Below are 26572 nucleotides of genomic sequence, written 5' to 3' on the forward strand. Positions count from 1 at the left end.
AATTTAACTTACATAGAAAGATCATACTGTATTTTGTAGGGTAGGCCAGAGCTGAGGGGTTTTTATCATTTCCATTAATTTAAAGTTCTTTAAAAATTACATTGGTGGTATTTAAAAAAAGTGTTCAAAAAAACACAGTAGTAAATTTTTTGGTAGAAGCATATAAGAAGATTAGTAACTATTAATTGTTTATTTTCTTTATTTAAATTGTTAACCCAGAATTAAACTAAAATTTAGTTTACTTCTACTACTTTTAGTTTACTTCTACTTTTACCCAGCAAAATTTAGGATGCCTCCAGCCACTGAGGTTATTGCAAAATGTTTTAATGATCTGTCTACTTTTATACCCCTTTCTTTTAGGCAACTAATCTGATACATTTTATTTCAAAATCTTTTAAACTATGGTGACAATTTGAACTGTATATGTAGGTACACTGAAGAAATACATCCACCTGCAGTTACTGTCAGTTGGGTCTAGGTCTTCCAGGCACAAATGACTTCATTATGCTGCTTTGGGCCTCTGTGATCAGTACTTAGCACCTAATTAAAAAAAAAGAAAAATGTTGCTCTTGCTCAAAGCTTTTGTAACACAGACTTTATGCCACTTGGAGAAATTTTGTAAATACCATATGGGGATAAAAACAACACTATTCAGGATGAATCATACTGAGAATTTCCTTTTACTCCTGCTCTTTGTTTTGAAAATGTTGAATGCAAGAAGTAATAGAAATACCTTCATACAGAAGGTTTACTCTTTTGATAATTTTCTGTCTTTTGTGATACACTATTTCATAATGAAGAGACTATTTTAAATAGTCAATAGGAAATTGCATGAGAATATCTGGGTTTTGGTAAAAAAACCCCACACTATACTCTGAGTAAACATGTTCAGTCATTTGAATGTGGAATAATAAAAGAAGAAATGTGAGGCTGTTAAATTCTGATAAAAGCTTCAGTTTTAGAAAGAAAGATCCATTCGTCTGGTGTTTCAAGGATAATTAGGGGTGTAAAGCTACTTCTTTGAGGAGGAATGCCTGATTATACTTGTGTGGCTAGGTTTGCATGAAAGAATTTTGGTTTTTTACTGTATTTTTCCTGTGAGATAATGTCCAGATTTTGAAGTGGAATTTGAAATTATACACCTGAGTAGGATGCTAGTAAAAACTCTTTTTCATGTTTTCCTCAGTTTATTTAGTTACTGAGTGAAGAGACAGGATTGTAATGACAATGATGTCACGCAAACATTAGTAGCCTCAGAGATTATGGCAGGCTTTTGAAGAATGTATGATATTACATTTAAATTGTTTCAAACCCATCATTAAAACAAATGATCTGGAAAACAGTCCTGATCATTTGTCCAGCCATGTGAGTTCCAAGTGTATTTTGCAGACTTTGAAAAAATTACTATTGTAAGACTATCATAAAAGTGTTTTCTACATTAAAAATGCATTACAAATGCCACTAATTTTACATTTTTATTTAATTGGATTTTGCTTTATTCTACGCAAGTTTGACTAGTCTTAGCACTTTATTTCTCATATGATAGTGATTGAGCCAAATAACTACACTGTGCTCTTTGTTTTTCATCATGCAGTATCTTCAGATTCCTGCTTCATCAATCTAATATCACAGAGTCACAGAAAGGTTGAGGTTGGAAGAGACTGCTGGAGGTCATCCAGTCCAACACTTATGCTCAATCTGGGCTACCTGCAGCAGGTTGTTCAGATCCATGTCCAGTCAACTTTTGGATATCTTCCAGAATGGAGGCTCCACAATCTCTCTGGGCAAATGGACAGCAATCTGACTGCAAGATGGCCTTCAGTAGGCTGCAATCATGACAACCCCTTTATTACAGTGACCCACATTAAAAGTGGATATGTATCTGAAAAAATCAGCAGCCAGATTAGCAACTGTCTTCTGATAGTGCAAACTTCTGTCTGCTACACTGAACTTGAGATAGAGAGCTATGGAGAACAGAGAATTGCCTGAATTACTGATATAATGGGGAATTCTTAGTAGAATTCTCTATTTCATCCATGAAACTTTCAAAAAGTGTTTCTGAGAAACAAAAATCGTGGAAAAACTTAAAATCTTTTTCTTAGTTTCCTGCCTAGTAATCAAATGAGTGAGGACCTGGAACAGACTTCTCGTTGGAAGTTTAGGGATAGAAAGACTTTTAATTGCAGAATGGATCTTGATCATATATGAAACAGATAAATGTTCCTTGATCTAGAATATTCTTTTCATTCCATGTCCTATACTTAGCTCATGGTGAAATGTCAGTGCAGGCTATTATTTAGTTCATCTGGAAATGAATGACACTGCCAACTCCTGCACATAACTGCAGCCACATGCCATAACATATACTGGAGGTTCTCCTCCTAGTGTCGGCTCCTCTTGTGTGCATCAGTTCTTTGGTAGTACCCAAAACCATGCAGGTCCTGGTCTAAAAGTGTTAGCTGTTTGAAGTATATAAACATACACACACACATATACATATGTATGTATAAATTGAATATTAAATAGAATATTCAGAAGCTAAAGAAAAAAAAATCCCACATAAATTGCAGAAATCAGCCAATAGTTACAGCAATTCAGGCCGTAAAAAACCATTTTCAGGAACATGTTCTACACCATGAATCCTGAGTGAAATGAGCTTCCCACTGCCTCGTCCACGGTAAGGAGCCAAACCCTGGGAAAGGATGGAAGCAAGGACAATTCTGTGACATCGTTGTTCCTCTGTTGTCTCTGCTGGCAAACATCTTCCTACTCGGTGTGCTGCTCTGGATTCCTTTCTGAGCTGCTTACTTATTCTGTTTTATGGAGAGCTGAGGTGGCCATCTAAAGAATGAATTCCATGGTCAAATTTTTTGGTAGAAGGACCATTTGCAGCTGAGATGTAACTGACTATGATATGAGTCAAAGTAATGAAAAAGTGGAGTTACAACAAAACCAGTAGAATTATCCAGTTTAAATCTGGACAGGAATGAGAATCTGCTTCTGGGTCTTTCTTTATTGTTACAGTTGGAAATATTTTTATGGGATTCCTATTCCACATCTCAATCTCCACAAGATTTTAAAACTCTGTGAGTCTCTTTTATGATAACAAAACAGATGAAGCAGTCAATATGAATACCTAAAGCAGAAGTGGTAATCTTTGTTGGTGGTATAAACCACAAACCCCAAGAAATTATTTCCAGCTCTTTGTAGTTGCTGGTGACTTTCCTCTCAATTCCAATGGGAGCACAGCTTCATCCAGGAACATGGAAACTCTTCGGCATTTTTATCAGAAAGCAAGGAAGTGCTGACTCTGAGTATGAACTCTCAAAGGAAATTCCAGATACAAATGCTTACAGGCTGTTTAGATACCTTAAATTTAGAACAAATTGGAAAAGTTTAGGTTGGGTTAGTCTAACAATGGATAGGTTTATTCCTTCTACTGTTTTTATGTACATGAACCAGTGAAGTAAAAGATATTTTACGTTTCCTCAATGTAATATCCTGAGGCTAGCCAGCTGTTTGTTGTGTTGGGTGTTTTTTTATGTTAATTGATGTGTGTTTATAAAGACACAGTAATATTAACATAGCACTCTTTTGGGTTCAGTAAGAAAGCCTCGGAGGTATTCTTTATCTGAAACACAACCAGTTCTTTATCTGAAACACAACCAATACATAACAAACTTTTAAAGTTTGAAGAAAGTAACAATAAACTCTATGTATGTGTATGGATATGAACTCATGCATAAATGCCCATATAAACTTGCATTGTTAATTTATGGCATGATTTTACCAACAAGGGGAGTAAAGCAAGGTTATAGTAGAAGAGGAAATGTTCATGGTATGTTTTTAATTTCTTATTGATGTTGTAATAGAAAATGGAAGCCAAAGAAGAATTAGCAGTGGTAATGAGACATAGGAATGGAAATTATTTTATCTGTGACAGAAATAAAATTGAAATAGCTTCAGGTGATTATCATGGTACCTCTAATTAAGGTAAATTAGAAACCCATTTCTTGGAATACAGGCATAATTGGCACATTAAGTCATACTGTCAGTTGCCAAGTTTTGCACTAAGTGCATTGAATGAGGGATGGCAACACATGAATGTAAGACATCAAACAATTTTTGTAGTTTATCCAATCTACATCAGTGCTGTTGAGTCACCACGTGGAACACTGTAGTAAGTTTTGAACATTGCATTTCAAGAAATGCTCCACTGGCCTCAAGAAATGGTATCTATTATTGACTCCAACAGGCTTGATGCAAGCACAATTTAGCCTTTGCCAAGGAAAGCCAAACTTCTGTGTACAAGGCAGCCAAGAACCATATTTGGCAATTTGAGGAATAATATGTGAAGAATAATATGTCACAAATTGCATCACTTATGAGTAAAACCTCAAAATCACTCGTCAATTCTTATGCTATGAGGGAAACAATTTTGATTCTTATGTTGTCTGCAGCAACTGTGTCTCAAGCATTGGTAATACTATGCTACTTTCTCCGTGGCTCTTCAGAAGCCCTAACTCTAGGCTAAGTTTTTCCCTTGTCCATGAATTAGCTGTGTGTGTGAATTGCCACAGCAGGAAGTATTGCTGTGTTGCTGTGCTACAGTCAGACACATTGACATTTGACTTCTGATGTAAGAACCAGTGTGGATTATTGTGTAATTTGGGACTGGACATAAGACAGGGTATCCCACCATCTCATTGAGGAGGGTTTGGGTTCCAAAGGTGTGGGGGCTTTATGGAATGCTGGATTAATGCAGAAACTAGAAATGTTCTTGCTGTAAGATTTTGGTGTCTGAGATGTGTTTCCCTTTGTATTCTGAACCCACATCAGCTCTGCTTTTCAAACAAGTCAAAATACCTCAAAACTCTTAATTTGATAGGAAACTTGCAAATTAATTTACTGGAAGTATAATTAAATAATCTGAAGTAAGGGTCAGCTGTCTGTAGGTCTGTAATCTGGCAAGGGAAGTCAGAACAACCAATGAAGTGGCTTACATACACATACTGCAAATTTAAGATCTTAATTACAACCCTGGCCCCCAAGAAGTCAACTGGAGTTTTGCCAAGGGATAAAATCCCTACCTTAGATATGGGGGCCTGTTTATTATTTTAAATAAAGCTGAATGCATTGTAAACCAGTTACAGTTTGCCTGAACCTCAGATGTGAGCAGGAATTCAATATAAATGGCTCAGTTTGGTTTTGAAATTTCTTCTCGTTTTTAACTTGAATACTTTTATCAATATTGATGTGTTTTATTCCTCTTCTCTGTTCCTTAGCCTAGGAAAAGGTTACATAAGTTATTCCATGTTAATGGGTTTTGATCTTTTCAATTCTAGTTCTTTCTTATGAACTTTTAAATCTGTAGTTTCTTAATTTTAGACCTGAGACATGCAGTAAGACATTTGCCATGATTGCCTTTTGAACAAATGTTTGGCAGGCAACTCAGTTTATCTACTAGAAAGAAAAAAATACTTTGCTGGAAATTTTTTTCCTAGTTATTTAGGTTCAGAAAAAAATAATAGGGAGGAAATCTAGGGTACATAAGAATTGATAGAAGACAAAAAAGAACCCCAGCCAAACTCAGTATTTCCAGATTTGTGAACATAATTGGAAATGGATCTTACATAAATGTAATGAAGAATCCAAGAACAAGTTGATCAAGTAATTTTGACACATCAAAAGAATTATTGTGAGTTACTAGTTTTACTTGCCTATAAAAATGTCATGTTAAATTAAATGGATGAAAATTCTGCTTTTACTGAACACTTAAATAATATTTATTAAAGGCTGACAGCAAAGAAATGTAGGTGCTGAAGTAGGTAGTGCATTTGAAAGTATTATGCATTAGAGAAGCCTCCCAGGAGGCTCCAGGAACATCTGTCCGGAAGCGATAAACTTAATCTGAGTCATAAGGAAAGTCAAAAGGTTTTAAAACCAAAGAAATATGATGGGAAAACAGAGTGGACAGCACTGAGGGAAGGTGGCCCTGGGTGATCTGATAGGCTTATGAAATATTTGGTGGAAGAAGGATAATCAGTGGAGGCACTCCAGTACAAGGCTACAAAGTGTATAGGGAACACAGACTGCACCTTGCTGGTGGTGGACTTAAGCTTTGCATAGAAGAGAGGCAAATTAATAAACCTCAACAATAATGAGTCCTGAAGAGGCTGAAATTCCAGTCCAGTATGGGAAGAATAGAATATTTTTATACCTAGTTATCTTTAAATGTATCTGTTCATTTGTTTACGTGACTAGTGAAAATACTGGATATGGTGGATCTGTTACATTTTCATAATTTTTCTGATTGCATTCTGCACATATAGGTGGTCTGGAAAAATGTTTTTAATCCTTGGCCTCTCTACAGCTGCAGCTTACTAACTTTGAGACATTGTTTGCCTCTTACAACTTCAATCTATTGAATAATTTGGCTTTCTATACAATTATCCTTCCTATCAATTCTAGAAAAAACTTTCTCCTCTTTAAGGCCAAAAGCCTACCTAGAGCATCTCTATATAAACATCACCAGTGGGTCCTTTAACAGCTGTTTAATGTCTCATTCATGGTGGCCCCTGAACTTGAGTCCCTCTGAATAGGCAAGCCATCTCTGATATGCAAAGCATATCAAACACAGGCATTAGAGACAGTAAAATCCACCTACCCTATCCATGCATAATGGGAGGAAAAATGTGAACATGTGTAGCATACAAGTACTATAAAAACTGAAGTTGTCAGCTCGAGTGATGCTACAGGTACTTGCCCCTAGATGGTTATGTGTGTATGATACACCTCAAGGAATTATGGCTAAAAGCTCTTAACCTGTTTTTTATATTTTCTCCTCAGTTCTCATTTCTGCAGTAGGAGAGCTATCTTAATAAAAACTTCTGTCTTCTGTTTGCAAAAAAACTCATGTGGCTTTGAGCTAACTGAATGAATGCTTAAGAGTGCAGCTGTCAAATTAAACACTCGTGCAGCTGTCAAATTAAACACTCATCTTTCAAGAGAAAAAATCTTTCCAAAGTGCTGCTTACATGTCTTCTGTTCTTGGCTTAAACCACAAAATCAGAGTTGGTAAAGCCTTCATGCACTATAGATCATCAGGATTAAAGGTGATGAATTCTGCGTTGCTTTGGACCCTACTTTCTGAACAAGAAAAATGTAGTAAAATCCAATTCCATAATGCCTCCTTTTCCTGTTGCTCTTGCTTGTTGCTAGTTCTGAAACAAATGCAAAATTCAAGAGTATTGGTTCTACCTGTGGCCTCTTATTTTCATAGAAAAGTTTGAATAATGAAAGCTGAAAATACTAACTCCCTAAAAACTACATTCTCATCTGCTCTGCTTAGATACTGGACTTTTGGCAAGATGGTACTTTTTGCTGTGCAGCTAGTGGACATTTTCAAAATTTGTGTCTCTACTTGCATATTACACATACTTATACTAACTAAAAGAAAGCAAAAACATATTATGTACCTGTAATGTGATAACAGATGAAATTGCTTTGATTCTTGTTATTTCCAGAAGTACAGTATGTCTTGAAGCCTGCCCTCTATACAAATATATATATACACGTGTGAAATATTAAAACAGAATATTAGTTTGATGCATTTCTATACAAATTCAACCATTTGTGTTTGTAGCTTAAAAAAATCCAGGTATCTAATTTGCAGCATGGTTTTTGGTTTTTTTTTGGTGTGATATCACTACAGAAACATATTTCCCTCCAACCAAAGATAATTCTAGAAAAATATATATACTATGTTAATATAAAAGGTAATGCCGTAGACAGTGTCTTGAAAATCATGCTGCTAGTTAACTGATAGCCTTCCAACACTGCATGTCACTGGTTTAGCTTAAATATCCAATAAACTTTTCTATGTTGTGCAGATCATGAAGTAGAGGAGAGCTGTGTTCAAGAACTTGTTCTCCTCCCCATTCTGGAGTCAAATGTCATACGTACTTTCTAAAGCTTGAATTTTTTGTAAAAAGCTCTAAAATGCACAGAACTTCAATCTTCTTCCCCACCCTGCTTGAAGGTTTTTTCTTTGCTCATATATCCATTGACATAAAAAATAGTCCACAATTTCATAATATTCCATAATATTCTAGTGTTTGTCCCATAGGAAACCTTTACATAGGTGTCAAATTATTCACAGAACTGATGCCAAGATTTGAATATGTAGTAGTAAGACATAATTAGTTTGGGCGTTTGGTTTGTTTGGGTTTTTTTCTTTTTCAATCTTAAGTAGTATATTGACTTAACTACTATAGAGATTTCAAATCTAATGTAAAACAGTTTTGGAGTAGCACGTTTGGGAGCTGAGGGGTTTGAATGAAGTAACATACTTTCATTATTTGGAGATGTAATATCATCATAAGTCAAATATTTAAAAAAAAATCTTATTGAGATTTCTATAGATTCTAAATATAGTTGAGGACATTATTAATAAATTTTAATAGCTCTTAAGTGTGATAAACCAGGAATTTAAAGGGTCCTACAGGCCAGATTTTTAGTAGCTCTTATTATCTATGTTAATACAAATTGCAATTAGCTTTATACTGTTATTATACTGCTATTACACTATTAACCAAAATTTCTATAGTGCCTGAAATATAACACAGTCTAAAACTATTGTTATGGATGTTGTGAATTTATCTTCAGTCCCTTCATAAAAGAAGAGAAGGGGAGACTGAGGGGAGACCACATTTCAGTTACAACTTCTTCATGAGCAGGAGGCGGGGGGGCGGGCAGGCATTGATATCTCTCTGTGGTGACCAGAGACAGGACCCGAGGGAATGGCGTGAAGTTGTGTCAGGGGAGGTTTAGGTTGGATAGTAGCAAAAGTTTCCTAAAGGTTCACACCCCAAAGCGTGGCTGGGCGCTGGAATAGGCTCCCCAGGGCAGTGGTCACAGCACCAGCCTGACAGGGTTCCAGAGGCATTTGGACAATGCTCTCAGGCACATGGTGTGACTCTTGGGATAGTGCAGGACCAGAAGCTGGACTTAATTATCCTTGTGGGACCCTTCCAACTCGGCATATTCTGTGGTTCTATGTAGTATGCCACTTACATAAGTGAATATGCTTTTTCAGCAGTCAGGCATAGGAATTTATACTAACATCTGAAGGCTGAGCTGGGCTCCCTGTAAGTGTATATTAGCAATTTAGTTTGGATCAGAAATCTGCTTTTGAATCTCCCAATTGTCCCTACTTATCCCACTTCACTTCTCTTTGCTGTATACTTAGTGAGGATGCATTTTAGGCTTGTCTCTGACAAAGTCAAACCAGATATGCTAACAGACTTTCAGTCCATTGAACCAGAGCAGAGCTAGTTTACATTAACCCATGTAATGTCTAAATGTATAACCCAAGAAAAACTCATTCTAAGGAGGAAAATCACCATTAACACTGAAAGAACTCAGGATGCTAATGACTAATTGACCCCATCAAACCCTCTATTTTTTATGAAATATTTTTAAATAATTAGGCATTTTTTGTATTATGAGTGTTAACTGTCTAATAATTAGGTTATTTTTGTTAGGCTTTTAAAACATTGGTTGGGCTAAATAAAAACTATTGGCTCTGTATATAGGGTATATTCCTTTTGTTCATGGCAAGATACTGAGTGTAACACTTCTCAGGAGAATGGTGCAGCCAAAGGCCAACCTCATTTTATCAACTGCCAAGGAAAACAGGTGGAAAAAGTAAAAGAGAGGGAAAAGGAAGGAGAAGGACTTGAGGGACAGCAGTTTAGAGCACATGACCAACAAGGAGAGATCTTAAAGCCAGAAGGTGGGCGTTTTTAGTTCAGCCAACCATTCAGTGATTGGTTTGATGTTGCCAAAATGTGGAGGTGGTTAGTTGGAGTAGAAAGATAATTTTTTATGGTTAATGAAAACAGAAGGTCCCTGGAAGCAGAATGTAATAGCAGTGTAGCGAATACATTTAGCAGGTGGAAGCCAAGCTGTGTTTCAGTACTGTCAGAGGATATCACAGGAGGATTGACCACACATTGCAGTTTTTGAGGTTCAGGTTGGACATTAGGGAAAAAAATAGAAAGACACTAAGAAGGCAGTTAAACACTGGAATTTGTGAAATTTCCTTGAAATTTTTCAAGATTTAGCCAGAGAAAGCCATAGCTAAGCTTATCTAATGTTTTCTGTTGCACCTGGAGCAGGATGATGGACAAGATGACATCCTTAGGTCTTGTAAAATTTGAGTTTATTTAAAATTATTTTGTTTTAAATTGAAAGCTAAATAAGATTTCTATATTATCTCCTGTAATAGAATAGAATTAATCTCTGATTTCTCAGGTTAGGTCAGTTTTCTTTTGATAACATGAAATAATAATAAATTAATAAAATAATTATTTTCTTCCCCCCGCACATGATAAATGGCTACAGAAATTTAGAAAGGACACATTACTTAGGCATTATATAGATACATTGTCTTTCCAATATGTCCTGGTTTTGGCAGGGATAGAGTTAATTTTCTTCCTAGTAGCTGATGTGTTTTGGATTTAGTATGAGAACAATGTTGATAACACACTGATGGTTTAGTTTTTGCTAAGCAGCTTTTATACCAAGTCAAGGATTTTTCAGCTTCTCCTGCTCTGCCAGCAAGAAGGCTGGAAGGGCACAGGAAGTTGTGAGGGACACAGCCAGGACAGATGACTCAAACTGGCCAAAGGGATATTCTATACCATATGATATCATGCTCAGGGTATATAAACTGAGGGGAAAGCTGGCTTAGTGCATCTGCTTGCAAAGTGTCTAGCCATCAGTCAGCGAGTGGTTACCCTTGTGCATCACTTGTTTTGTATATTATAACTCTTTCTCATTATTGTTATCATTAACATCATTGTTATTTTCTTCCTTTTGTGTCCCATTAAACGGTCTTTATCTCAACCCGTAAACTTTCTCACTTTTATTCTTCTGATTCTCTGCCCTATCCCCCTTGGGGTGGAGCGAGTGAGTAAGCAAGCAGCTGTGGGGTGCTTAGTTGCTGTCTGGGGTTAAATAACAACACAATAATAAGGTGCAGAGGTAGACAAAAACCATATTAGAAGTCTTTGGGAGTATGTGGTAATCTTGGATAGCTGTAAAAAGTAGAGTTGGAGAAATTAGATTGGACAATTATTTCAGGTTACGTGAGAGTAAGAAAAAGAAAATAAGAGAATATAAGTCACTGTCTTGAGAGATAACACTTATGAGAAATTAGAATCAATCATTGGAGATATTGAAGGAGGGAATACAAACCCAAGAGCATAATTCATTGAACACAGAGTTCCTTTCTCCAAAGGAGGAAAGCAAATGAGACAAAGTGTCAAAGAAAGAAGAGATCAAGAAAAATGAGGATGCAAAAAGTTAACCAAATGAACTGGTTAGGGCATGAGATGCCTGTTTGGTTCCAGCCCTTCAGATTTTTTATCACTGGTGTGAAATAACTGCAAATCCTAATATGCAAGGAATAAACACTTTGAATTTTTAATTACTAATGAGTGGTGTCATTTGTAGATTATCCCTTTCTGAGATACAGCAGGTTTTCAAGTGCTTGTTTGTGGGGGTAAGTGCAGAAAATAGTGTTGCCTCTTATTTTATAGTTAAGATCTTCTGACACTGGTGAAAGAAAGCTCATGCAACTGAAGGCTCTTTATGCACGTCTTCAAGACTTGCCTCTTCATAAAATTTTTCAACATACTTTCTTACAAAGGAAATTCTTACTCTACACTTTACACCAATAAAAATCAGAAAACTGTATTTGTTGGTATGCCTGGTTTAATTCACAGTATTTTCCATCCTCATTTATTCCAGCTTGTTCTTATTTCTTCCATATTCCCTTCTTGAGTCATACACAGTGAAGTCTGTTTGACTTTCTATGTGGTTTTAACATATGCTTCAGTTTTACAGACTGTTGATGTGTTAGCGGATGTTGACACAAATTTGAAAATAGTTAGAAAATAAAAGTCTAAGTGAAATGGAATTCTCAGATTAGCTTGGTTGAGAGGAGTCTATGGGTTTGTTTTTTTTTTTTAAATGAATCCTGGACCTTTTAACATAGAAGTAATTTAAATATCATCTTAATGATCTTCATTCAGTTTGTTGCTCTAAAGTAAACTGTGCTTACTGGAAAGATCTTCATTAAAGCCATATGTTCTTTTCTTTTGAACTGCAGCTCACCACAGCCACCTCGGATGGCAAACTCCGATTGTTCCTACCCTGACACTTGCCAGCCTGGGGAGCTTTGGCCATGTTACTCTGAGAATAACAACTTGCTGAGAGAAAGGAGACTGGTAACTAGCCATAAGCAAGTGGCATAATATTCCCTTTTAAACTACAGTTTTCTTCTGAGTTTATTTTCTGGAAGTTCCTCAAGCTGTTCTCAAAGTTTCTCTGTTGTACAATCTGTTACCTTTATTGCAAAAATACAGGCAACAGATCAAGAAAAGAAGGAGACTGCTCAATCTGACTTCATTCTAGCAAATCACCTCAGAAGTGGCTTTCAAAGGACTTCTTGGGTGTTTAGAGTTAGATGCATTCTGTAGTGCTTTTCTAGACTGGGACCACTTTAGTCTAGACTGAAAATACAAGGAAAATAACAAGTGTTCCATTTTTAAACTTGATCTGTTTGTGAAGAATTTTTAAATTATTCTGAAAGAAAGAAGGATTGTATGTCTCTCTGAAATGCCATGAGAGTCCTTCTGTTATACTTCTTTGGGCTTACTGGAGTCAGCACGGATGTTTGAAGGCAGAATTTTTTTGGTTTACTATTCATACTACATTCTGTGAATTTCTTAGGGAATACGTGACAAATGTATTCTCTTCAAAAGAAATGATATCTGTCTTTTAAATAACTGTTAAATAGTTTCAAAAATGTTAAAGTAATGTGAAAATAAAATTATCAGAAAAAAAATGTTCATTCTTGTGTTCTTCTTAGTTTACTTGATCTTAGAAAAGAGTTTTTAGACAGTTGGTTTTGTTTTTTAGACTAGACATTCTCACCGTTCACTGACTTTAGCTAAGAGAGCATGTATGTGACTGGTGAAAGCAGATGGAGTTTTTCTTTTGCTGTCTTTTCACTTAAATTTGCCAAAGCAGAATTTTTAAATCAGATTACTTTAAAAAAAAAACACCAACCAGTAAAGCCAGATCACTTTCAGTACTGTAAAGAATGTTATATTTTAATTAGATGTCCCTAATTTATGCATGTAATATTTAGTATAAATAGATCAAGTTGTTTCTATAATTTAGGGGTTTTTTATGTTTAGGTTTTTTTATGTTTCGTTTTTTTGGGGATTTTTTTTTTTTTAAATTATGTTTAGTTTCCATAACAAACATTCCTTTGCAAAGGATTTAGCAGTGTTTTGCTGAGCAAAATCATACACTGGTAGGATATGCTGTATCATGTCCAGGTATTCTCTAGAACACGGTGGTCTCATCAATGACTATAGAAGTGTAGTGCAGCCAGATCATGCTCAGCAGAACTCTGAATATCAGAATCAGGTTTTGTATGATCAAAGCAAATGTGGAATAACCCACTTCATTACTTTTAAACACTTTTTCAGTTCAAAATCAGATTAACCAAGAAATCATTTTCTATGCAGGGCCTACACCCTGGTATGCTACACTCACAAATTATTGGCAAGATTTAAATTTTAATTTCCACCACAGAGATCCTCAGGATGGTCTTCTTCAAGCTTAATTTAGCAAATGTTCTCATCTGCGTGCTCTGAACTACACATCAAGAGTCACTATCAAATACAGACGATAGCCCATAGCTGTATCAGCAAGTGTTTCTGAGCCATGGGTTGCAACTTAGTAGTGACTGACTCTTCAGGGAGGTTGCAACATCTGCTGAGGAGGTGTGAACTGTAATTATTACTTATTTTTTTAAAGCACCACATATTTTACACAGAAGAATGATATTCTCAGGCTTAAGGCAGAGGACACACTTAGAAAAACTATGAATTCTTGCTGCAAGCATGGATGTTGTCACAATCCCCACTGACTGAAATAAAAGGGAAATACTTCAATTTTCTAGATCTCCTACCTTCTAGGACTAACTGCTGTTATTACCCAGTCAGACAGTGTGCATCCCCCAAACCCCTCTTAATCTTGAGCGAGTTTGATCTCTGAAGGAGAAACTCTTCTCCCAAACCTAATGTATCTCTCTTTCCTTAAAGTGGGACTCAGCTGTGTGCTGCTTTCTGGTTACTTTTATCAAGGCCTTTTTCTGGATAGAAAAGCCCTTTGGGGCATTTTGGCTGTGACCACAGCATCATCAATCCATGCTGAATAGAGACATTCATCTGTTCAGCCCTCGCAGCTGTGCAGCTCTTCCATAGCCCAAGAATTTGTTAACCCCTTTTTCCCTCGGGGGAGAGAGAGAATCTGCCCTACGACACAGGCACTAGAACTTTTCAAATGGAAATTCACCATAATTTTTTTCCATCTTGAAAAAAAATCCCCCCTGGACTCCTCATAAATGCTTGAATGCTTGTGGTTTTGAGAATGGAAAACTTTAGCTGACACACTTCAAGTTTGGCAAAGTTAAGTGCTTGAAGGATTTTCTAATGGCTAATAGGAGGAAAAAACTGTTGTGGATGGTGTTACCATCCTGCAATATTGTATTTAGAATTTTCATAATCACTAGGTTTTTCCTCTGAGATCGCTTTGATAGAAGGACACAGAAGGGCATACTTAATTACCAAAGAGTTAAAGTCATAAAAGATTAATCTTCAACAGAAGAGTGTATCCACAGAAGCACCATCTATACCTTTGTGTTTTTAACAGGCAAACCAGAGAGTTTATAAGTTCAGTTTCTCTTCTAAAGACAAGACTATTTGAAATTAGAAAGTCCCAAAAGCAGATAGGAAATGTTCCTAGTTAGCTAAGGTGGATAGCATGTTTCATCTATAAAAAATCGATACAAACAGCTGCAAGTGTAAATATTTAATAGGTCTTTTCAAGGAATTTTTAGTATGCTTTGACACTGCTTTTAGGGAAAAAAAGTGATTATAATATAATTCCCAAATAGCTTAAGAAAAGTAAAAGTCTTGCTTTGAAGGAATATGTAGCAATATGTGAGGAAAACAGCTGGCACAAGAATAGTCTAGTTTCATTAAATATTTGCCGTGTCATCTGTCCTTGAGTGTCCTGTATGCTGGGGAGAGGAGTGGTGTTTTCGTGACTTTCTGTGTGCTGTTATGTGGGGGACTTTCCCAGCTGAACATCTACCAAATGCCACAGAATTCTTAAAATGGATTTACACAGCAGATTTTTCTGGTGCTGTAAAGGTCAGAAAGCACAGCAGGGTGGCCAGCACTGTTCTTGTTTACAGCAGATACTGTAAAAAACTGTTTGGGATTAAGTGGTTTGCAAAATATCAGGTACTGCCCACTTTTCCGTACAGAATCCAATATACGGGCAAGCTTGGGTTGCACTGTCGGGAGGAGAGGAAGAGCAAGCCCACGAAGGAATTCTGCTTTCCCTTGGCCTTTTCTATTTTATTAATTCACCATGAAATAAGTGCTTTTTGGATGTATTCTCCAAAAATCTTTTGCTTTCCATTATACATGATTGCATTTAGATACAAAGTTATATAATCCTGGAATATCTGGAGGTAGTCAGCAGTACTTACTATTTTCTTTCTTCCATTATTTTTTCATTTAATTATACCAAATTATCTTTTCAGAACAGTGTTGTGATTTGTATTTTCCCTTTTAAGAAATGAATAGATCTATTTGTCTCATGGTACTTTATTGCAGAAAGAGAAAATATCAATAAAAATACATAAAACCATTTAAAAAAAATTGGCATATGCCTAATAAAAAAAAATGAAGTGGTAGGGAATTTCTGTTAAAATGTAATTTAGAATGCCTTGCTTCAATTCATGATTGGCAGTCCAAAAACAAGGAGCAACAGAAATTAAAGACTAAAATAGGATCTTCCCTGAAATCCTTGCAGGCCTGAAAGTGACATCTTTTTTAAGGACAATGTAAGATGTTTTTCTGGAAGATACTGCTTTTTATTTTATTGTCTGCATGGAGCTTCTACCCACCAACATTCCCATGATCACTTAAGCCAAATTGTGCTCTTCAGAATTCTGCATTTAATTAAAGCCAGAGTAATTCTGCTTATTTTTGTGAACAAGCTGCTGCCAGGAGTGGACTCTGTCTCTGGCATTTTAATAACTTTGAAGGGGGAACAGTATACTTGTGTTAATGACAAATTTTTGGTGACAAAACGGTATAGGGTCTGAAAGCTAGATACACCTGGGAAGGCCTACAGAAGTCACTGATGATAAGCTAGTCCTATGTCTACTGGTTTATGTTAAATCTTTATTTTTGACGTGAATATAGCATCTTAAACTAAAAAAAACCCCAACACCTTCATTCAAAAACTAGTGTTAAACTGAAGGTTTTATATATTTTCATGGAAACTGAATGTTGCTAGCAGAAGATACTGGACCAAACAGAGTAAGTGATGTGGCATAAATCAGATTTATAGCTATCATGAATTTGATTTAACAAAGCAATATACATTCCATTCCCAGATAAGAACCTTCCAGATTAGTTTTATTTTGTGTCTGAAATGAAATGAACCACAATGAACTATTTCCACTGTCTTAGTTAATATAAACAAATGAACTCATGCCTTTCCTTCTGTCCAAACCAGAGAGAGTTTGTGATTTCTTGGGTTTAGTTTTGGTGGATGAAAATACATTCTAAGTACAAAGGTATTGTAAAATATTGTGCCAATTAGCTTGATTCTGTCATCCAGTCACAGATGAACCCTTGGGAAGTCATCTCCAAAGATCAGCCCACCAGCCTAAAGCATTTACTTCTAAATCATTCATGATAGATGTTTGTCTAAACTGCTCCTCAAAACCTCTGGTGACAGAGATTCCACAGCCTCCCCAGGTGGGAAATCCCCTTGGTGCAATTTAAACCCATTATTCTCTGTCTTAATCCATTAGGTACAGAGGATAATTCATTGCCCTCTTGTAGCAACCCTCTACACACTTGACAGTTATCATGTCTCCCCTCAGAATTTTCTTTTCTACTTTAAACAAAACCAAGTCATTCAATCTGTTTTCATGTGTTGTGTGTTCTAGACCTCTGTTAATTTTTGCTGCTTTCTGAACTTCCTCTAGTTCCATGTTTCTCTTTCTGGCAGTGCAGTGCTCTCAAAGGTTACACCCCTGCATGGTTAACACCCAGTGCTGTGAAGGCTGAAGGCATGGCTTGGTGCCTCTTAAATATGGCACTCATAATTTAGCATTCCACTGTGGTGTTGAGTTTGTCTACAGATATGTGGCATTGCTGACTCATGTTCATCTCCTAGGTTTGCTGGATCCTGCATTTCAGCTCATTTTTCCAACTGGCCACCATCATACTGAATTCTGATCCTGGTCTCCAAATTGCCTCCAGCCCATCCATCATCATCGTCATCATCATCATCAACATCATTATTATTATTATTATTGGTATTATTATTATTTTCTGTAAATCAGATAGGTAATTATTCCAGAGGGTAGAGAAAGTAGATTGCCTGATGATTTGGCTCCTAGGTTATATATTCACTGCCAGAGAAGGTGGTCTTTTTTTTTCATTTACTTTACATGGGGCTGGTGGAAGAAGACATTCAGCAGATAATTACATGAAATTACTGCCCCTAGTGAAGGCAGGGCACTTCAGCTTTTACTGATGTTGCTGAGGTCAACAACATATGTCATTGTTACCTTACTGCATCACATTGCAAACTTCCTATTCCTTCTGGACTTTGTGTAGAAGCATTAGTCCTCTGCTGTAAAAAACAATCATGCACACATTTATGTGCACACATTTTAGTTTTATCTGAAGTCATGGACTTTGAAACACTGTTGGTCTGACTCTCCTAGTAGATTCAAGGAGGTTCATACAAATCATAGAATTGTTTGTGTTGAAGGGGACTTTAAAGATCACCCAGACCAGCCCTCCTACCATGAGCAAGAACTTCTTCAACTATTATGAGGCTGGTCAGAGCCTCACCCAGCCTAATCTTGGGTATTTCCAGGGTTGGGGCTTTAATCAGCTCTCTGGGTGACCAGTTCCAGTGTTCCTACCGTGAGAAAGGCAACTGGTGCTAGGACCACCTGTGTTGGCCACAATGACTTGATGATTGTTTTAGACTGAATCGCTGCAATAATTTTGAAAGAGTGATGCCTCAATTTCACTGATAGAATTATGGTGAGTTAAATCTCTACTCCCCTCCAAAGTCATTGTGGTGAGGTAGCACTAAATGCTTCTGCTTGGCTGTGTTGCTCCAGCCTCAGAGAATTGTCTTCTTTTAGAAGGGATAGGAAAAAAAACCCAGAACAACTATTATTTTTCCCATCTTAAAGACAGCATTTTCTGATGTTTTATGCAGCTTTCTTGTAAAGGCTACATTGTGCCATTGCAGGAACCTACTGGAGCTACTGGAGGTTCCTGGCTGCTGTTTCTCATTAGCTGCATTAGCTGTGTCAAGGACAGGGAGCTTGGATATTATTGCGTAATATGTCTCTGAGCAGTTGAATTAAGAGAAAAAAAAGAATTATGCAATTTCCTTGAAGCCAGAGAAAAAAATGAAACCTATGTGAGGTAAGCAATTTCCCCATTGTTTCAGGCTCTTCATGTGACAATTAATAGGAATAAAAGCAAAGCATAAAAGTTAACCTGATTTTGCTGTGCCTTGTTTTAATTTAAAAACAGGACAGGAATTCAAATTTCTGAGTCTCATTAGCCTTAAAGCTCTAATCCAACATTTTTTTAGCCTCTACATGAAAGAAGGCTTCTAATCATCCACCAGCATCACCCAGTGTCTTTCTGCTTGGGGCCTGTGATGTGGGCAATTACAGGGAGTAAGCTTGCTCATGGCCAGATCTTCATGATACATTCCACTATTTTAAGCCGCAGGGAAACAGTAAGGCTCAGACTAAGGGTTCACTGGAATATTGTTTAAGTACTTCCCATTTGTCTGTGGGGTCTGTAAGGGCAAACTTATCCCAGAGCCATCTTGTAACATGAACTGTGAAGAGTAATGACACATAGTAATGTCGTTGTGGTTCTGCTTTCATGCTGTTACTCAGACATCTGCCAAAATGCCTGGATGAACTGCTTTTTGCTTTCCCAGGGCAACACCTGCCCCTAAATTTACTATTTAAGCTCTCATTTTGGAAGAGAGAGATGTCTGTGTATAGTTTAGTCTCCCACAATGCCCAGAGGTGTCTCGCTTTACCAGTTTGTAGATGGGGCTCACAGGCAGCTGCCAGTCCCTGGGTAGAAAGCATTGCCTCACGTCTGTGCACGGTGACTAGCCAATCCTAAAGCCAGGCCTTGGGGGAGGATGCTGGTTTCAGGTAGCAATGATCCCAGAAAGAAGGAGACCAGAGGCTGAAATTGTTCCTGGCCCAAAGCCACGCACTTGGCTAGGGTTACACCAGGGGCGAACTTGACCTAATGAATATAAAATGCACTTTCCACAATCATAGATAGAAAGACATCTTGAGGAAAGGAATAGAAGCTGAAAAAATGAATGAAATGCCTTCCACCCTGTGTGATCCTGGGCTGTGAAAAATACAGTTGCAAGGAGCTTTTTTCCCTTTTCTAGTTGAAACCATTGTGATCAGGGGTCTGACATAGTGGAACATTTCCTTTTGCCTATTATTCCTTTTTTGCTCCCACCCATGAAGTCATAACAGTGAATATATTCAAGTGAAGCATGATGTGTAGCTATGGTATTCAATAAATGGAAATTACCTTTTTAGTTCACTCCTCCAAAGGCTTTTTCCTTCACTGTGTTTTTTGTTTGTTTGCTTACTTTTTAATAACAGGATAGTAAGCTGCACTGAAAGGAAACAATATTGTGTAACAAGATGGCGGTAAAAAATAATTTCAGGTTTCATTTAAGAGACTTATCAATATGCTTTTATTATTCTTCTTTAGAAATATTTATGTATTTGCACTTTCCAGGTTGCCAGTTGATATCTTAATACAAACAAACTTCTTCATCTCACTTTTAAGCACCTACTAAAATGGTTTGCATGCTGTGAAAGGGCAGAATGATCTAATACCCAGTGATTAAAATAAAGACTGTAAGGATGATGTGAAAGCAACATAGTTTGGGTGGAGGAGACTGGAGATTTAAGACATTTTTCTTCCAAGTGTGGACATCCACTAAGGATAATGAAGTTGCACACCCATTATATATGTCATAATACACACACACCATCATCATCCTTCACAGTCTTTTGGCAGACAGACTGGAAAAACATTTTGAAGTTAATAAATGACAACAGTAACTAACACCTAGCAATATCCCAATGAATTTCATATTAATTGTGTAGTTAGTACATTACTTAAGAAGACACCGATAAAATATAATTAGGAAGGGAAATAACTTTCTCCCAAAGGAAAACCTGTAAGAAGGGTTTGGTTTCCTCCTGTAGTGCTTTTTTCCAAATTCCTTTCCAGTAGGTTGCTGAATTATGTGAAAAATACAAGAGCTTCAATTCCCAACCTTCTCTAAGATTCCCTAGGGAATAAACTTCCTGTATTTTCTCTAAATGGAGAAGAAGAAATGATATTCAGAAAAAAACCTGGTTAAGTGACTAATTTTATGTATTTTGACCTATGGCGTTACCCAGGCCAAATGTGATAGCAAAAACTATAGCCAAAACAGGAAGGATTTTTTGCTGATAACACTGACTCCAGGCTCATAGGACCCTGACATCAGGTAACCCACTGAAGAGTTCTCCCCATAAAACTGGCTTTCAGTGTGAGAGAAAAGAAATATATCAAAAAATAATTAAAAAAAATTAAATTAGTTATTACAGCCACTTCTTCCCTATCATAACTCCTTCACTGGTATTCAGTTGGAAAAACTTCTTAACATAGAAGTCTGGATTCAAACGTAATGTCAGAAAAAGACATTCTGAGATTTCCTTGGTCTCTTGACTCTTGACAAGCCAGATGCTTGTCTGCCTCTGCTTTTGCAATTTGCCATTCACTGAAAAAAGGACACTTCTAGAGTACTTTGAGTAAAAAAAGAATCAAATGAAATGCCTGAGTCTCCAGAACTTATCCTTGGAATTTTTTCCTTAAGGAATAGAGCTCTGCAGAAATTCAAAGCTCCAGTCACATTTAGCTCCTGTTTCCCTTGCCCTTCTTTTGTGTGCACGCGTCAGAGGGAGAGGGAATGTGTCTCTGGCTCCCATCTGAAACTGAATTAACAAATAGCCCCATCTGTGGTGCTGACAAAATGAGAATCTCTTCCCGGGAAATGTTGTTGTATTATTAAAATGGCTTTGTTCTAAATGAGGACAAAATGTCAAAGGGCAGACTTTGGGGTTTATTTCCCAACATGGTGGGATTTCCAGGAAATTCTACTTCACGAAAGAAAAAAATGAAGTTTTGCTCTTCTTTGCTGCTCCTGTCTGGTTTGCAGGCAGACAGGCTGCCTGCCTCCATATTCTTGCCGTTCAAAAGAGGAGGATCATAGGAAGATGGTTAGTTGACAAGACAGATACCTGAGAAGGGGACCCCTAAAGTTCCAGGTGAAATCTAGGAGAGAGTGGATAGCTGCTCCTGTTCCCAAGCAGTGCAAGGAACAGCAGAGCCTGGAATTCTGAAAATCAGAATTACTGGATGGGCAGGGAGCTCACCATGGAGTCCACTGCTTAGCCCTAGGGCCGGCCCTTATGGTCAGGGAAAAGAGCTTGGAGACCTGGTGAGGCTGCTTACTCACCTTGGAGTAGCCTCTGACACCTGCAAAAACCAAAGGCCTCCAGATCCCTGACATCTACTTGGAGAGCCTGAGAAAAAAGAGAGAGCTGAAGACCTCAAACAGGTCCTTTGCCAGGATGTGTACAGAGAAATCAGGAGTCCAAAGAATAGCTGGGCTGACATGACAAATAAGGAGCCAGTCCTCTTTGTTTTCTCATGGGAAATTGTCTCCATGAAAAATTCTGCCAGAGCTAGTTAACCATCCTGTATCAGCAAACTCCAGAAATGTACAGGATTTGAAGGGCTAGGAAGTAGAGTGCTCATATGCTCTGACAGGATGTGTTTACAAATCCAGCCTAGAAAAATGTCTTGCTACTCCACCCTTTCAGAGGATAAAAATCTGCTGGTCCATATGCAGTTAAAAAAAAAAAAAAAGTTAATTGCTTGTCTTTCTACCAGTGTTTTTATTAGATGGTCTGGAACCCTGAATTTCCAGGCTGGGAATAAACTATGCTCATCAACTTATTCTCACTTCCAATGTGTATTTGCAGAAGAACAAGAGATTGTGTTTTTTGTATTTTTGTCCCATAAATCATTTTCTGTTAAGCCATTTATCATTTTGATGAAGATTTAAATTAGAAGATGAGGTTATGACTAGACTGACTGGCAAAATCCCAGTGAAACTAGTAAATTCAGGATGCATCCTAATGCACAGCAACTGCATGGGGTCTCCAGGCTATGAGAAGTATAATTTCTCAGTGAAACCCTTTGGACAGCTGCTTGACCTGGCAAATCACTTTATGTTTGAGTGGCCTAAATTCAGTAGCAGAACCACAGCTTCAAACTGTATTGACCTCGTTTTGCTGAACAAAGCAGGAAGTGGGAGAGGCTTTTCTTGAGCCCAGCTGCAGTTTTAAAGTCAATTGCTTGCAATTCAAAACCTGTCACTTATGTTATTCCAGAATCCACTCCCTGGTTTCTCCCTGGAGATCACAGGCCACCAGGGTTTCACAGGGCTTGCCCAGCCCATTGCCATGCTCCATGCACCAGAGAGCCAAAGTCTTTGGGAAATGTCAGCCATAGCACTGACACATTGCCCTGGTGCTCTGCAGCGTCTCTGCCTGCCATGTTAGTGGTGATGTGGCTGTGACAGATTTGTGGGATGTCTGTTGAATGTCCCAGGTCCAGATAGGTCACGTGAGATTTGCCCCAAAGTACAGGTAATACACAATGGATCGGTGTTGCTCTCTGGAAGTTCTTGTGTTGTTCCTTGCTGGAACAGTGGGGCTCTGCTCCCTCTGCTTGGGAGAATATCTTGCTTCTCAAGACTCTGTCCTCAAAGGCTGATGAGAGGAGACCCTCCTAAATTTTTTTGCCATGACTTTCTGTGTGAAGATTTAAATACGAAATGCCAAAAAAGCAATGCATGAAAAAAAAGAATGTAACTTCCAGTTCCAAATCAAAGGGTGATAATGAAGTTCATGTAACATATGGGAAACAGTACTGCTCTGTTTAGCCACTTGGCTTGAAATGTAGACTCCATGGTGCTTGCTATGCAAACAATGCTCAGTTGATCCATCAAAACAAAATCATGGCCATATATAATACTAATGATTAAATACTTATTCTCCATGATCACATAACATATGGCTTTGTGCTAGAACGTACACAGTCCCAAAGGACATTATGTGAATACGAAAGATTATTGACTCACGATGCCCCGGTTTTGTTCTCTGGCAACATCTCTTCAAGAACAGAGAGACACATATATAAATATGAGGACTCTAATGGGATTTTTTTCCCCTTCAGTTTAAGTCATTACTGCCAGCTGTGTTTAGGATCTTTATTAGCAAAATTACACGTATTGGTAACTTTGAACTCCATGTTGCATTGATGATCTAAGAAGCCAGATAGAAGGATGAAATAATGACATATTGCAGCAATGCTGAAAACGAAATTTTTTTCATCCTGTTTGCATGATGCCTTTCTTCTAATATTTAATTCCTTCATAACATAATAAATAAAGGATGGGGCAAGAATAGCTTGCCTTGTTTTATACAAATCCTTAGAAATACTGTTGATATTAGACACAGACTTTTCGAACCTGCATCCTCTTACTGTTTTGGCTTCTTCTCAAGGACTTTTTTATTTCACTTTTCTTGGAGTCTCCTCTCTTCTTACTACCTTTGTTTTATGTCATGCATTTCTTTTTTATAATTCCTGTTAGACCTGCTTGGCAACTAGGAAACCTTTAATTTGCTGAGCTGTGGAAGGATGCTGATGGTTCCCACAGTTCTCTTTCCGTGCTTCCTCTTCCTTTGGCAGCTCTTTAGGGGTCTGGACCCTGGCGCAGATGTGTGGGCCCTGCTGTTTTCCACCAGAGTGGAGGAGCACAGAGGTAGAAGGGATATGATTGGTACAGGAGTCTAGGCAGGTCCTCTGAGGTCCTTGGGGCAGAGAAGAAGAAATATCTCTCCTGCATGGGAATGATGGTAGCAAGGGTCTGACAAACCTGCTGTTAGTAAGCGCGCAAAGGTACTGAAATCTCCTACCAAGAGGGACCAGTGTTCCAAGCCAAGTGTGCAGGAGTCACTACCTGGATGGTTATACCAGAGTCCTGGTTGCAGAGCACTGCACCCAAAACCTGGAGTCACCTTTCTCCTTCCTGTAGCAGGTTGCCATCTCTCCAGGCATTTTTAACACCTGAAGCAGTGTGAAAACATTGCTGCATTTTTTCAAATTAAAGTTGGATTAGCAGGATTTGCGCAATAATTTGTACACAAGTCTTGTCTCCATTTTGTTAACTGTTCATTCTGAAGTATTTTTATCTAAATATAGGCATTGTAATAGGTTTTTTCTTTTTTTCACCACTTATGTGTGTAAATAAACAGTATGTTTGAATATGTGAATAGTACAGATCACTTATGAACTGAGCCACCTACAGCTATTTCAATCCTTAGATTGGATGAAAAATTAAATTTCAGTAAATTTAATTCTTTCAGCACAAGAAGTAAATACTTCTTCTGCCTTAGAGGTCTTCCTGTCTGATTTACATATGGATTTTAGCAGGAATAAATAAGTACCTGTTTCCATGTTAGTCTGTTGCTAACTGTACAGGAAGAAACATAGGTGTCATAAAATAAAAATCCCAAAGTTTACAAAAATATTATTTTAATGCTCAACAGTTTCTGATTAAGGCATTATTTTTTTCAAATCTTTTTCTTATGCTCTAAGTATGTTCCTGTTAATCTGTCTAATCTGATGCTTTAAGTTACTGGCCTTCAGAATGCTCTGGAGAGTTAAATTAAGTCCTTTACTTTCCCTCACTACCTTCCTCCACAGAAGTGTAAGCGGAGGTGCAGAGCTATTTCATTTGCACAACAAACCTGTAGTAGAGGCTGGGGGAGAATCTTGGATTCATTATTCTCCCTCCAGCCGACTCACGAGCTGCTCAGTGCTATCTCAGCTGCAGGGCTGTGAGTTGGCCATGTCACTGGGAAAACAACCCTGATGGTTTGTCCAGGAATTAAAAATCCCATGCTCCACAGCTGTTGATATTTTGCTTCTTGAGCCAGATTTAGGCAATGTATCAGTAGTTTATAAAGAAAATCTTTTATCTTTCCTGCCTCTGTTCAGCTAAAGCTGTAAACAGGACACATTGTGTAATTTTTCTAAGCTGAGCTTGGCTGAATGTGGCTGCAGCTGTTAATCAAACTGAGTAAATGTAAACATTTGATTGTCTGAAAAGTACTGAAAGGTATGCTTTGCTCTCAGTTGAAATCAGTCATGCTGACCCACAGGAGCATTGCAATATCTCTTCTGTGCTATCATCTGAATTAAGAGCTATCAGATAGACAGAAACCCAGCTCAGAGTTTTGGCTCTGACAGTAAAAGCAAGGCTGCAGGTGAGGCAGTGGATCAATTTGCCCAGAACTTTCCAGCTCACTGGGTAAAATCTCATTTCAGTGTAAAATGTTCTACTGCTAAGACAGAAAGCTGTGTATGAAGTGCAGACATCTAGCTGGCAGGCTGCAGTGATGTGCTGGCCAGGTCAGAGATTTATACTAGCCTGCACCATGATTAGGTCACTGGCAACCTGTGGAAACAAAGCAGGTTGTACTACAAAGTAAAGGAGCTGCTTTCCAGGTCCTGAGGAGAAGGCTTACGTTTGCCAAAACATTCAGAAGTATCATAAACAGCCAAATGGAGACTGACATAAGTTCTTTATCTGAGACGTTTTATCTTGTCTGCCAAGTCCTTAGCTCCTGAAACAAAGAAACTTTGTCTTTGCTCATGCAGAGCATCTACAGCCAAAAGCTAGAGGTGAGTGACTCTGTCCTGTCAAGCTGCTCTCTGTGCCTACCAGGTCCTTCCCAGAGCCATGGTCCTGGCACAGGCTCAGAGCCAGGGCAAGCCTAAGAGAAAGGAAGGGGCCACTGACCTGCAGTGATACCAGAGATGATGGAGGGGGTGAAGGTGTCATCCCCACTGGTCTCCAGGCACTGCTTTCCTAGAAGACAGGCCAATTCTGCTTGGGATGTGCAAGAACAGGAGTGGGAATTGTGAGCAGAAATCCAAGGGGACCCAAAGAGAGGCAAAAGTGCCAAGGGAGATAGAGAAATGTTGGTCTTTTGCAAAGCATAGAACAGGCAGCCATGGGTGGTGGAGGGCTTTTGAGCCCATATGACTCCCAAGAGAGCTACGTAAGAGCTGTGAAGGCACACTTTGGGCTTTGTTCTGCCACTATATTACATTAAGCAGACCTGCACTGGTTACTGGCTACTTAATCCAGAGGTTGAATTTTGCAGATCATTGGTGACACC

General features: G+C 37.9%; 1 protein-coding gene across 1 annotated transcript in view; it reads left to right on the forward strand.

The window, feature by feature from the left end:
* The window catches only part of WDR27 (WD repeat domain 27), a 95355-nt gene extending 83037 nt beyond the window's left edge, over nucleotides 1-12318 (forward strand). The window contains exon 23 of the mRNA XM_032102386.1: nucleotides 12179-12318. Within this exon, the coding sequence (XP_031958277.1) occupies nucleotides 12179-12226 (48 nt within the window). The 3' untranslated portion in view covers nucleotides 12227-12318. The remainder of the gene's footprint in view (nucleotides 1-12178) is intronic.
* Nucleotides 12319-26572: the final 14254 nt, after the last annotated feature.

This window comes from Corvus moneduloides, chromosome 3 (assembly GCF_009650955.1).
Source record: "Corvus moneduloides isolate bCorMon1 chromosome 3, bCorMon1.pri, whole genome shotgun sequence".
NCBI classification, from domain to species: Eukaryota; Metazoa; Chordata; class Aves; order Passeriformes; family Corvidae; genus Corvus; species Corvus moneduloides.